This window comes from Suillus bovinus (genome assembly GCF_016758785.1).
Source record: "Suillus bovinus strain UH-Sbo-P2 chromosome Unknown EDB93scaffold_14, whole genome shotgun sequence".
NCBI classification, from domain to species: Eukaryota; Fungi; Basidiomycota; class Agaricomycetes; order Boletales; family Suillaceae; genus Suillus; species Suillus bovinus.
This window is the reverse complement of record NW_024542070.1, coordinates 294,043-305,535: the sequence shown is the minus strand read 5'-3', so window position 1 is coordinate 305,535 and position 11,493 is coordinate 294,043. Positions and strand designations below refer to the sequence as shown.

General features: G+C 47.8%; 7 protein-coding genes across 7 annotated transcripts; 3 read left to right on the top strand and 4 right to left on the bottom strand.

The window, feature by feature from the left end:
• Nucleotides 1–140: 140 nt before the first annotated feature.
• On the bottom strand, nt 141–326 carry EDB93DRAFT_1081583 (uncharacterized protein; the record flags this gene model as incomplete). The annotated part of the gene is made up of 1 exon (XM_041445631.1): nt 141–326. One exon carries the CDS (start codon nt 324–326, stop codon nt 141–143), a length of 186 nt encoding a protein of 61 aa, XP_041309759.1.
• A 173-nt stretch (nt 327–499) lies between these two features.
• EDB93DRAFT_1248424 (uncharacterized protein) lies at nt 500–926 on the bottom strand (the record flags this gene model as incomplete). The annotated part of the gene is made up of 2 exons (XM_041452709.1): nt 500–810; nt 872–926. 2 exons carry the CDS (start codon nt 924–926, stop codon nt 500–502), a joined length of 366 nt encoding a protein of 121 aa, XP_041309758.1.
• A 1,287-nt stretch (nt 927–2,213) lies between these two features.
• Nucleotides 2,214–3,589, top strand: EDB93DRAFT_1239584 (glutathione S-transferase; the record flags this gene model as incomplete). Its single annotated transcript, XM_041451654.1, has 8 exons — nt 2,214–2,349; nt 2,485–2,541; nt 2,595–2,748; nt 2,798–2,991; nt 3,044–3,207; nt 3,260–3,339; nt 3,390–3,483; nt 3,533–3,589. The coding sequence occupies 8 exons, from the start codon at nt 2,214–2,216 to the stop codon at nt 3,587–3,589; spliced, it is 936 nt and encodes a 311-aa protein (XP_041309757.1).
• Nucleotides 3,590–3,827: 238 nt separating this feature from the next.
• EDB93DRAFT_1239583 (uncharacterized protein) lies at nt 3,828–5,708 on the bottom strand (the record flags this gene model as incomplete). Its single annotated transcript, XM_041451653.1, has 8 exons — nt 3,828–3,986; nt 4,533–4,706; nt 4,758–4,919; nt 4,981–5,129; nt 5,184–5,268; nt 5,321–5,347; nt 5,400–5,473; nt 5,528–5,708. 8 exons carry the CDS (start codon nt 5,706–5,708, stop codon nt 3,828–3,830), a joined length of 1,011 nt encoding a protein of 336 aa, XP_041309756.1.
• A 1,106-nt stretch (nt 5,709–6,814) lies between these two features.
• Nucleotides 6,815–8,718, top strand: EDB93DRAFT_1239582 (cytochrome P450; the record flags this gene model as incomplete). The annotated part of the gene is made up of 6 exons (XM_041451652.1): nt 6,815–7,067; nt 7,127–7,489; nt 7,541–8,000; nt 8,050–8,445; nt 8,498–8,597; nt 8,650–8,718. 6 exons carry the CDS (start codon nt 6,815–6,817, stop codon nt 8,716–8,718), a joined length of 1,641 nt encoding a protein of 546 aa, XP_041309755.1.
• A 372-nt stretch (nt 8,719–9,090) lies between these two features.
• On the top strand, nt 9,091–9,948 carry EDB93DRAFT_1102361 (uncharacterized protein; the record flags this gene model as incomplete). Its single annotated transcript, XM_041447197.1, has 2 exons — nt 9,091–9,432; nt 9,490–9,948. 2 exons carry the CDS (start codon nt 9,091–9,093, stop codon nt 9,946–9,948), a joined length of 801 nt encoding a protein of 266 aa, XP_041309754.1.
• A 463-nt stretch (nt 9,949–10,411) lies between these two features.
• Nucleotides 10,412–11,305, bottom strand: EDB93DRAFT_189445 (uncharacterized protein). The gene has a single exon (XM_041455630.1). The coding sequence runs from the start codon at nt 11,134–11,136 to the stop codon at nt 10,573–10,575; it is 564 nt and encodes a 187-aa protein (XP_041309753.1). The 5' UTR covers nt 11,137–11,305; the 3' UTR covers nt 10,412–10,572.
• Nucleotides 11,306–11,493: the final 188 nt, after the last annotated feature.

The following is an 11,493-nucleotide window of genomic DNA, read 5'->3' as shown; positions in this document are numbered from 1 at the left end:
ACTGCGAGCTACTAGATGGAGGAGCGGAAACAAGAGACGTTACCGGCGTCTTCCGCTCTCCCGAAGACCTTACTCTAATCCTTCGCTCGTGCCTCGCTACGGAATAGAGCGGCCACCTTTGCATTTGTTATTTGGTATCCTCATCGGGTGTAGTGCATGTGAAGTGCAGATGCAAGTGCATTGACAGCATCACATGAGCACTGAAAAAGAGAGCGATGGCAGGCGAGCAGCTCGACGGATATAGCCATTTGGGGCTGTGAGGGTGCAGTAGGGAATAAGCCATGGAAAATGAGTGTTTGTGCTAAGTTTGCACATCTACAGCTCATTGCATCAATGGAGATGAAATCTAGAAAGAAATTGGCTGACTTAAGTCAAAGAATGCAACCAAGTACTTACAGTCAAAAAAGAGACAGGTAAGAGATGTGCATTTTTGTGCACATGTGTGCAAGCTGCACAAAGACAGAACCTTTGGTGTTCATTCGAGAGGCGCACCTAGTGTTCACGCAGTGTAGTCTAGTTGGATCTCAACTAGTGTAGGAATAAGAGCTTTCCAGCTGTCACACAAGCGAGCAGATGTAAGATCAGGCTGGGTATGACAACTTGGTGTGGATTGTGAAGGAGATTGGGGAAAGCAATTGTCATCAGGTTTAGGGACATCTTCCCAAGCCTCGTTAACACCCTTCTTGAGAACCACAGGATCCATTTCTGTCTCTGGCAGAACAAGTGGAGTTTCTTCAGGCTTCCGAGTCACTGGACCAGTGAGTAGACTTGCCATCTTGGCAAGCAACTTGGTTTGTTTAGCTTTCTGACCTGGCACTTCAACAAGCACCTGTGTTTTCCGCTTGTCTCTAAGTTTCCGTGGGCTGGGTACCTAGCCCAGATGATGTGCCAGGTTGAGCAGCATGGGTACCCATATGAGGGGCCATGATATCTTGATGGCTGGAGCAGAGGAGTTGAGAAAAACGGCCAAGTGACAAGTGACCATTATCATTGAGGTGGCATCAGATGCTCTGGGACAACATGTAAGGCATAGTCGAGGTATCTAAATTTCAACAGGACACACAGGAGGAGCACACTGCACAGGAACAGTGTACAGCAGGAGGCAACAAATGAGGCAAATTGATATTTTTAGATTGTAGCTATATTTACATTCAGAGGATTTGGAGGAGGGTAATGAGGTGTGAGAGGGCAACGATGCTCCCAAAAGGAGGCGCAAGAGGAGGGTAATGAGGTATATGCTATTTTTAGATGGTAGCTAGCAAGATCCTTGCAGGATGAAGGGTCTCTCAGCCTAGTTTCCCATAACATAGAAACCGGGTCTGAAAGACCCCTTATTAGCACTGAGAACTGCTGCCTGAGGTGGAATATATGGTGGCAGCATCAGCAACGAAGGAAGCAATATGGATAAATACCTTTCTGGACAAACTACAATTTCCCCAGCTCCAGAAAACACTCCTTCTCATTGACAATCAGTCTGCCATTGCCCTCGCGAAGAACACCGTATTCCACAGCCACACGAAGCATATCATGATCCATTATCATTTCATCCGCAAGAAGGTTGATGCTGGTGAAATCGAACTCAAATATGTCCCTATGAACGCCCAGATTGCAGATGTTTTGACGAAGCCATTAGGAAGAGAGAAGCACGAGCGTTTCGTCGAGGGAATGGGAGTAAGTTGATAGCTGATAACTCGCCGAGTGGGCGTGTTGTTAATAGTTTGTTTATCGGTACATCGAGAATCAGCTTACCTAATCACACAAGTACATACAGACACGTTAGAGTTACGCACCTCAGTCCGTTACACTACGAGTACGAGACTGAGGTGAGACATTCGTTTAATACTCTAATACTTTTATTGACTCTCGTAGTATACACTCATTTATTCTAGGTTAGTTTACAGACCGTTACACTACGAGTACGAGACTGAGTATACACTCGTTTATTCTAGTCCGTCCGTTCGCTCCCGCACGTCCTACTAAGAACAAAAAAAGTAGTTTTGCCCCCGACATCAACTGCGGATTACACCAACGATTAACGATCTTTATGTAATTAATCACGGGATAATGGTACTGAATGACAAATAACCACAGGGGCGCCTACACGTATGACTCTCCTACTAATAAGGCCTTTGGTACTTGCTAGCCACTCCAAACGCTTCTCCGGCTGCAGTATCTTCTTCCCCAGGACATCCATTACTCCCTCACACACGAAAATGACCTCTGCAAGAGACGTATCGAGTCAGAGTGACATCGGTAAAATGAAGACAGATTCAGACGGCTCCTTCAAAAGAGCCCCATCAAGCTTTAGGAACTTTATCAATGACGATGGCAAATTCCCGCCAGAGAAAGGTAAATGACGAAAGCATATCTATCTTATTGACCAGCTCAGTTGATACACAGGAAGATACCATCTCTATGTATCTTATTCATGCCGTCAGTGACACTAGGATTGGTGCAGTCACATCTTGTCTGAACATTCCTCAGCTTGGGCTACGAGAGCTCTCATCACTCGGAAACTGAAAGGACTCGAGGATTTTATTCGTCAGTCCTCATCAATTTTGTGTACTTCACGAATTTGTACCACCTTTTTGTAGCTGTTTCTGTGGTGACCCCTCATATGGCTGCACAAGGCTGGCCGTTCAAGAATGCAGATCCGAGTTGGGAGGATGCAGATGACGACATATTACACCCAAATTTCCAGCATCTTAAAGACCTTTATCTCCTCGCTGATCCGAACTATGGTGGAAGGCACGTTTAATCCCCTCTTAACTGCTACTACTTGCTACATCATGGTTAGGTTTACGGTCCCGGTGCTGTGGGACAAGAAGCTCGACACTATTGTCAACAACGAAAGTTCTGAGATCATTCGCATATTCAATACCGCCTTCAATCAGTTGCTTCCTGCTGACAAAGCGGCGATTGATATCTACCCTGAAGCACACCGCCAGGAGATTGATAGTATCAACGAGTGGGTGTATGACACCGTGAACAGTGCGTCTGATTTTGTGGGTGGGACTTGTCTTGATGGCATCATGCGCTGCAGATGGCGTGTACAAATCTGGGTTTGCACAATCCCAGTCTGCGTATGAGAACGCTGTTTATCCCCTATTCAAATCCCTCGACCGACTCGAGGAGATGCTCAAAGGCAAGGATTACCTCGTAGGCAACACCCTCACCGAAGCGGATATCAGGTTATTCGTCACCACTGTATATTCAATCTTAAACGTATTCTATCCCGTTCTGACACTTTTCGCTCCAGATCCGCTTTGATCCCGTGTACGTAGGTCACTTCAAGTGCAACTTGCGCGATATCCGTCACGGGTACCCTAACATCCATCTGTGAGGTGTCATACTTTTTCCGAGGATGCCTGAAGACTCATGTTCCGTAGCTCGATGAGGAAGTTGTACTGGAAGAATGATGCTTTCAAGTCGAGCACCAAGTTCGATCACATCAAAGAGCATTACTACTGGTCCCAGACACTGGTGCGTTGTGCTGTGGGCTCTTTAGCGCACCCGTGTTCACATTCAGCAGGTAAATCCCTCCAGGGTAGTTGCTGTTGGCCCAGTCCCACACATCGAGCCTCTGTAAAGTTTTATTATGACTATAATTTCGCAGAAAGATGACGTCTAGCACACAACAACAAAGTTCATGTATTCCAACAGTATCCCGAAACCGACTGTATGTATCCTACACTTTTGATTAGCCAATATGGTGTGTTACTCCATAAGTAAAAGAAGCGAATTAGAAATGTGAGCCGCACAACTGACATAGCTAGTCCAAAAGTTCAATCAGCATGATTGTAGTAAAGCGTCGATAGGTAAATGCTTTAAAAAGTCACAATGACACCCATAGAGAACCCTATCACAATCGTCGAAACGATGATAGCCAGGCGTTGATAGCCTACAGGAGGCGCCGTCGGTAGAGCAGCTGAAGAACCCGTCGAATTTGGCGCGCCCGATGAAGACGATCCAGATTTGAAGGCACCCTGTGCAAAAAGAGGACATTGCTGTGAGCTAAACTGGCCACCTAATATGGAAGATGATTGTGATGCAGAGGAAGATACAAGGGTAGATGCAGAAGAGGAGGAAGGTGCAAGGGTAGGTGCAGAAGAGGAGGAAGATGCAAGGGTAGGTGCGGAAGAGAAGGAAGATGAAAGGATAGGTGCGGAAGAGAAGGTGGAGATGGTGGCGGCGGAGGTAGAGAGGGAGGAGGAGGAAGAAGGAGAAGATGGAGAAGATGGAGAATTTATAGACGACGACGAAGCTTGAAGAGATGGAGATGTCGTTGGAAGAAACAAAGAGGAATTTGGAAAAGAGGACGAGTATGCACTTGCAGAACTCGACGAAGGACTTGAAGACGAGTAAAGCGACGAGGAACTCAATGAAGGTATGGAACTCGGAAGGTCCGGTGAAATTGATGTGGGCGTCACGGACGCTGGCACATCTGAAGATGTGATAACAGTGGCAGAAGAAATACAAAAATCACTAAAGCACGAGTGATGATGAAAGTGGGAAGTATGATGAGTACCCACAGTCGCTGTTGATGCTGACGTGCTGGCTGTGGATGTGACACCTCCGATCAGAACGCCCTGACCGTTACTGATCGTACTATAAAAAGAGCAACTGGAAGAAGAAGGTATGGGATGCGCAGATGGTGTAACAGGCTCCCCTTGATAAAACGTGGACGTCCCATAGACACCCATAGGCTTCGTAAATGATCAGCTCGACAAATATGCATGAAAGGAATTGACACTGACCTCAGCCGAGTCACCCAAGCACTGTTCAAACACCCCAGGAGAATAGTTAGCGGGCATATTCCAATAACACCCCATGACGTCATAGATGTGCTGACACATTGTCGGCGCATTTACCGCGGGCTTGCAAGCGCGGAAGCAGAACATATCAGCCGACACAAAATTCTGGGTGCGCAAAGTAAGAACTTAATCAGGACGCTGTGGTAGTCTGTCCGAGCGAAATTACCGTCCACTCGTGAATTTCCTCCAACGCGCCGAATGCACTAGAGAACACGAGGCCGCCGATAGGGTTGCCGTTTCCATTTGCACCGTGGGGGTCAAGTTCGCCGCCACCGTCGCCGGCAGGAATGTTGATGTTTGTAAGATTGCCAACGCCTGGGTTCGCGTTGGAGCTGTGGATGCCTAGTCTGTACTATGAAATGTACTCACCTGTGACCTGAATATAGTCTGGAGTAACCACGACGTGCGCACCAGTGATGGAGCCGTCCGGGATCAGTCGTGTTCCGTACCCGCTCTAAGAGAGATTTACTACGTCATGTAGGAGACTAAATATAGTGGCAAATCACCTTCATGCACCATGCTACTTCGATTTGCTACGAAGTTACAAGTTGTTTCGTCATCGAACAAAGAAGTGAAGGCATGTACCTCGGTGTTCCCGATGACCGAGTCAGGGCCTGGCTGAGGAGGTCCCCAGATACACCAGTCCTGAACACTGTTGACTGGCGATATGCTGAGTCAATGTTTAGGATGGTTATCAGCGATTGGTAGCGCACCATAAGCATTCTGGCACTCCGACGTCTGATTGTAGCCTGTAGTGCAGTTGTTGTAGCCTGTCTGCCCCTGCTCGCTTTGATAGGGAGCGTTTGAAGGCAAATAAGTTGCCGAATAAGTAGGACTTTGAGCATAGCCTGACAGGACCAAGGACAGTGTCACGAATGAGACAAAATGGAACATGGAGGGCGACACTCCTGAGGAGCAGACGCGGAAGAGAAGGGTAAGAGGGAATTTTTTGAGGGTTGTCCTGCAAGCACGGTCATAAAACGCTTGCATTTCACCTATACCGTAACTGAGCAGGGGCGTCTTGGAAGTACATCACGCTTAGGCGTGTTTTTAGATGACGTGGGACAGGCGAAGCACGTACATGACCGAGTGACATGATGAACATTGTGACCTTTGACCGAGGCCAATCAAGTTCAATCTTGAATTAGTATTGCCACCTGGCGCGCAGCTTGGTTATCTGAGTCAGATAAGAAGGTTGTTGTCGAGCAGTAGATCTGACCATCATTGAAGGCGCTCAAGAGTCAACAACCAAAAAATGAATCAGTCGAAGCGCGACGTCGATGGTAGGGTCGTCGGGAGTTATATAGACGTTAGACTACGTTGTGCAGGGCCCAGGCTGTGAATTTAAAACGATGTTACCACTTCAGGCTAGTAGTATCCATGGGTTTTTACTGACGAATGACCTTGAGGCAAAGCTCGAGGAGTACTTGAAGTGGCTAGGCTGAAGATGACCTAGTGGTGGCAGGAAACCAGAAGAGTTGCTCGAAACTGGATTCTTGACACTGAGTTTATGGTTCGATGCCAAGCGCCCCTCTATCTTCCTTCGATCAAGTTGATGTTGATCTCCGTATAATAGGAAGTAGGATGGTCAGACCTTGATAGAAGGAAGACGTCGCTCAAGAATCGTGGATCAATGGGAAATGACGAAGGTACATATGACTGTCTTGTCTTTTAAGTCGTGTCGTTCAACTAAGTAGCCAACAGTGTACTGAAAGTAGTCTTACTCCTACTAGTCACTGTCCGGCTCGGGCACCCAAATACAGGTGAAGATAGCTGATATTAAGACGGGGACCTGAGTGAGAGCTTTTATCGAGGTGCGCCGCGCGAATGGGGATCAAGGATGATGTGGCTCATTTATTGATGTGATTACCGCCGGTTGCGTGTCGAACAGTTGACGCCGTAAGTTCCAAGATCCGGTAGATATACATAGTGAGCGAATGTGAACTTAATTCTGCCAGTCCTTTATTCCGTCACCGTGACCCAGTCCAGGCTCAGCAGAAATGTCGTCCAATCTCCTCAAAGTCATCAAAGACCTCGTCCCCCTTCATTTTGAAGACCTCAACTACCTTTCGGTTGTGTTGCTAATTCCAGTACCAATCTTATTGGCCCATGTAATTCCATATCTCAGGGACCCTTACAACCAGCGCAGCATACAAGGTCCATTCCTTGCGCGCTTTTCGGATATCTGGCTAGGTTGGGTAGCGAGTCAAGGTCATCGCTCAGACCGTGTACATAAGTTGCATAACAAATACGGTATGTGCCCATCTGACCACTCCAGCCGCATGAGCATTGGCTCACATTCCTGCCCATAGGCACCTTCGTACGTCTTGCACCAAATCACGTCTCCATTGCCGACCCGGACGCCCTACAAATTGTATATGCTCATGGCAATGGCAGCCTGAAATCCGAGTTCTATGACGCCTTCGTCTCCATTCATCGTGGTTTGTTCAATACCAGAAACCGCGCTGACCATGCCCGTAAGCGCAAGATAGTTTCTCACGTCTTTTCGCAAAAGAATGTATTGGAGTTCGAACCCTCTGTTCGTCTCTATGTCGGCCAGTTCATGAACCAGTGGGACCGTTTATTCGATGAAGCCCTCAAAAACAAATCCGGAACCGAGGGAGAGGGTGGCTGGTTTGGTAAGGGAGGTCGTCTGTGGCTTGATTGCCTTCCATGTAAGTAGCTATATCTCATTTTCCACTACCCTGACTTTCGTGACATGTCAGGGTACAACTATCTGGCATTTGATATCATCGGTGACTTGGCATTCGGATCACCGTTTGGGATGATTCTAAACGCCAAAGACTCTGCCCCTGTTGCTGTTTCACAGAAAGATGTCATGAACTCCTATGGGTCGCAGAATGACTGTGCATATGTCGATATTCCTGCCGTTCAGATTCTTAACGATCGTGGAGAGTTCTCGGCTTCTATGGGTGTTCTACCGCCCGCGTGGCGACCGTGGGTTCGTCTTCTTCCCTGGTACCGCAAAGGTGGAATAGCTGTCAGTAATTTGGCTGGTCTTGCAATCGCTGCTGTCGCCAAACGGTTTACCACTCCAACGGACCGTGTCGATCTCTTGAGTAAGCTGCAAGAAGGACGTGATGATGAGGGAAATCCTATGGGCAGAGAAGAGCTCACCGCAGAGGCCCTCACTCAACTTATTGCCGGTTCCGACACTACTTCCAAGTAAGTCTTCTTAGTAATAATGGTCGACCATCTTCCTCATTCATCTCAGCTCGTCATGCGCTATCACATATTACCTTGCTGCCAATCCTAATGTACAACACAAGCTCCAGAAGGAGCTCGATGACGCCCTCGGCAGTGAAGATGAATACGTTTCGACATACGAACAGGTCAAACGTTTACCTTATCTGGAAGCTGTTATCAACGAAGCCTTGCGTGTTCATTCGACATCTTCCATAGGCCTTCCTCGTATAGTTCCAGAAGGGGGGTTGACCATCCAAGGCATTCATTTCCCGCAGGGCGCTGTTTTGAGCGTTCCAAGTTACACGATTCATAGGAACACCAAAGTGTGGGGAGAAGACGCGGATGTGTTCCGTCCAGAAAGATGGTTTGAGCGTGATGGTGCCACTCTGCAAAAAGCCTTCAACCCGTTTTCGTATGGGCCCAGGTACACGTTGTTCAATTCCACGCGATCACTGATTTAACCACCCAACCCTCAGAGCATGTGTGGGACGCAACCTTGCATCTATGGAGCTATTAATTATCATCTCCTCCATTCTCCGCCGCTATGAATTCGTCTTGGCCAACCCGGATAAAGTGGTATGTTCCTCCCATGCCGGCCATCTCACGCGAACTAACTTCACTGAACTAGTTTGACACACGTGAAGGCTTTTTGCGAAAGCCGGTGGAGTGCTGGGTGGGAGTCAAGCGTCGGCAGTGATGAAAAAAGGGTACCACGCTCTGTTTTGAGACTTTATCCGCGACTATTTATTCGTCGTTGGTCTCTTGTTTTCTTGTACAACAGCTGTAATTAGCCTTCTTACACGGTATCACTGAAGCAAACTTTCTTATTCTTGTTTTGTCGGCCCACCCTTACCCTGATAACTACATTGGAATGGAGTACAGATATATCACGGACCCCCTTCTATCGCCCTCGTTCCCTGCTCAGCAACGCTCTCAGGACCTGCGCTCGTGCAGATCCTTATATAACTGAGCCCAGTCTTGAGCATATCATATCTAATCCCGCCTCAAGGCTGCGTGCAGTGCCCCACTTTATCTGACTGACAGCCTCGCGCCATGCGAATACAGCACCATGGCCTCAACGAGTACGAGTAGTCAAACAAGCACGTCCCCACAATATTCAAGCACCAGCAATCCTAACAACTATAATCCAATGATAAGTACCATTTTCGGCACAGATAAATCACCATCGCTGGTAGTCGCATTTCTGACGATCGGGTTATTTCTCGTGATCATGGCGGTCTTGTTTGGGTGGAGAAGGCTGCATAGAGGGAGACTCTTGGTCCAACCTGCCAGGCCAGCTCGGGTTCGCCCAAGGAAAAAACCGACTGTGTTAGGAGAGAAACCCACGCTTTGGGATATGTGGACGAGAAGAGAAGAGGTGATGATCGATTTAAAATGGGAAAATATAACGGTGCGTCAGGCCCCACAGTGGGCGTTGGACATGGTGCTCAGATCTGCCATTGGCTAGCCTTTTTGCGCCATGGTGTTCTGTCCTCCGCAAGAGACTCCTCGGCCGCCGGTCTTGACAAAAGTCACGGTTGAGCCTCAAAATCCGCCACGTTCATCGTTTGTGATGACTCGGATTTCTACTTTTGGACGGCACTTTCGACTTATGAACCCTCCACCTGTGCTGCCACCAGAGCCACAGATGCATGAACTTGATGATGTATCGGAACGGCCAGGGTCAAAGGTTCCCTCTCTGGATGGTCCGTCCGTCGTGATGGCATTTACGATTGCTATGCCGTCGCCTAATACCAGTGGGAAGCGTGGCAGTGACAACTCCCCAAGCTCCGAAGTGTCAGATGGGGTATCCACACCAAAGTGGCTTCATGATGTGACAGAGTTGGAAGAGTACTGCATCGGGTCGGTGGAGGTGAAGATAGACTCGGACGACAAGGAACAGAGTATTTATCACAGGAAGTTTTAGGACTGTTTCGATGAATACCTGATCATATGCTGCAAACTTATGTACATGACTCGATGTATGACACTTACCTACTTGTCCAAGCTATAGGGCTTATTGTTCCTGTAATACTCCTTAGTACGTACAGACTTTAAAAGGGATTTAGTAGAACATGCCTTGTGGAAATGGCGGCCGTTGAAGGTTGCATATATCACACGAGTTGTCTTCGTGTCTTGAAGGTGCTGGTGAAGCCGTGAAGCGCAAACGGGCCGAATAACACGACCCTTGGTTTAGATAATCATTTAGTAATTGGCAGTCAATAAACATTTGATTTCCTATCGTCAACCATACCAGGGCGTCGACAAACTACAGTAACAGTACTACTTCAACGTTCAACGTTGATTCGGGTAACGATACAGGGCTACAAGTACAGAGGATATAAGTATATATACAGAGATACACGCGCACAATAACGCATATATAGAACAGATACACGATGCTGGGGCACTAACAACACATACCTGACGAGTCGAGGAGAGGTCTGAATCTGATATAGTAAAATAAAACTGCAGGTCAGCAAATTAGCTCATAAATGATTCTCCATAATTCAATGCATCACGTTCTCATCAGCACTGCTGAGAGAACATGTTAGTGGTAGTAGACACGCCGGGGTCTAAAATCCCGTGACAGCGTGAGGACCACCTGCCACTGATCTCTCCTCCTGACCAACGAAGTAAGTCCAGCAAACATGGTCGTTGAAAGCAGACAGTCCACTCTGCGCACCCCCGCCAAACGTGTGTACTCAGGATCTAAAGATGCCATGCATCGTGCGCGATGTATGTCTTCGATCCTGCTGCGCTGCTTGAGCGACATGCCCTCCCACTCATGCGTCCTCAGAAGTCCGCGAAGTGTCTCATAAATCGCTTCTAGCACATCCTGCACCGTCACCCCCGTTGGGTTACGGGCTATTATCTCCCATCCAGGGAACAATAGGTCACATACAAGCTGCAACTTTGTGATAGGGGGATTAGTTGCAAATTGTGATAGGTGGGATGATTGTATAGGCAGGTTCGTTATTTCTGCATGACGCGTTGGATGGTAGCGTACATCCCATTCTATAGGGACTTGTACGTGATAGCGCTCCCCACTGGCCGAACCAATAAAGAGGGGGTTGAGCTTGACACCGTGCGTACGAGTGGTGGATTGAGCCATGGTAGGTGAAGTGTGGAGTGAGGTTTGAAAGGTTGCAGGAGGACAGGAGTAAGAAGACGAGTTTTATACCTGATGAAATGTCCCCTACCTGTCATTGATGCCTCACGGCAGTGGTGATTAGAGCCCCACCACAGAATACATTCAGATCCCGCAGTCGATACCAACAGATGATAACTCAGTTGCCTCATCGAAGAACGCGCCGCATATTTCGCTAAATAAAGACGACGCATATGCGCCTTGTCTAGGTTTGATGTCTCCGTATACCTGAAAGAGAAAAGGTTATTAATGACAACGCGGCGTTCTTGCTGTAATCACATCAGCCTCGACACATTGTGATTTCAAGTGTGTGAAATGGTG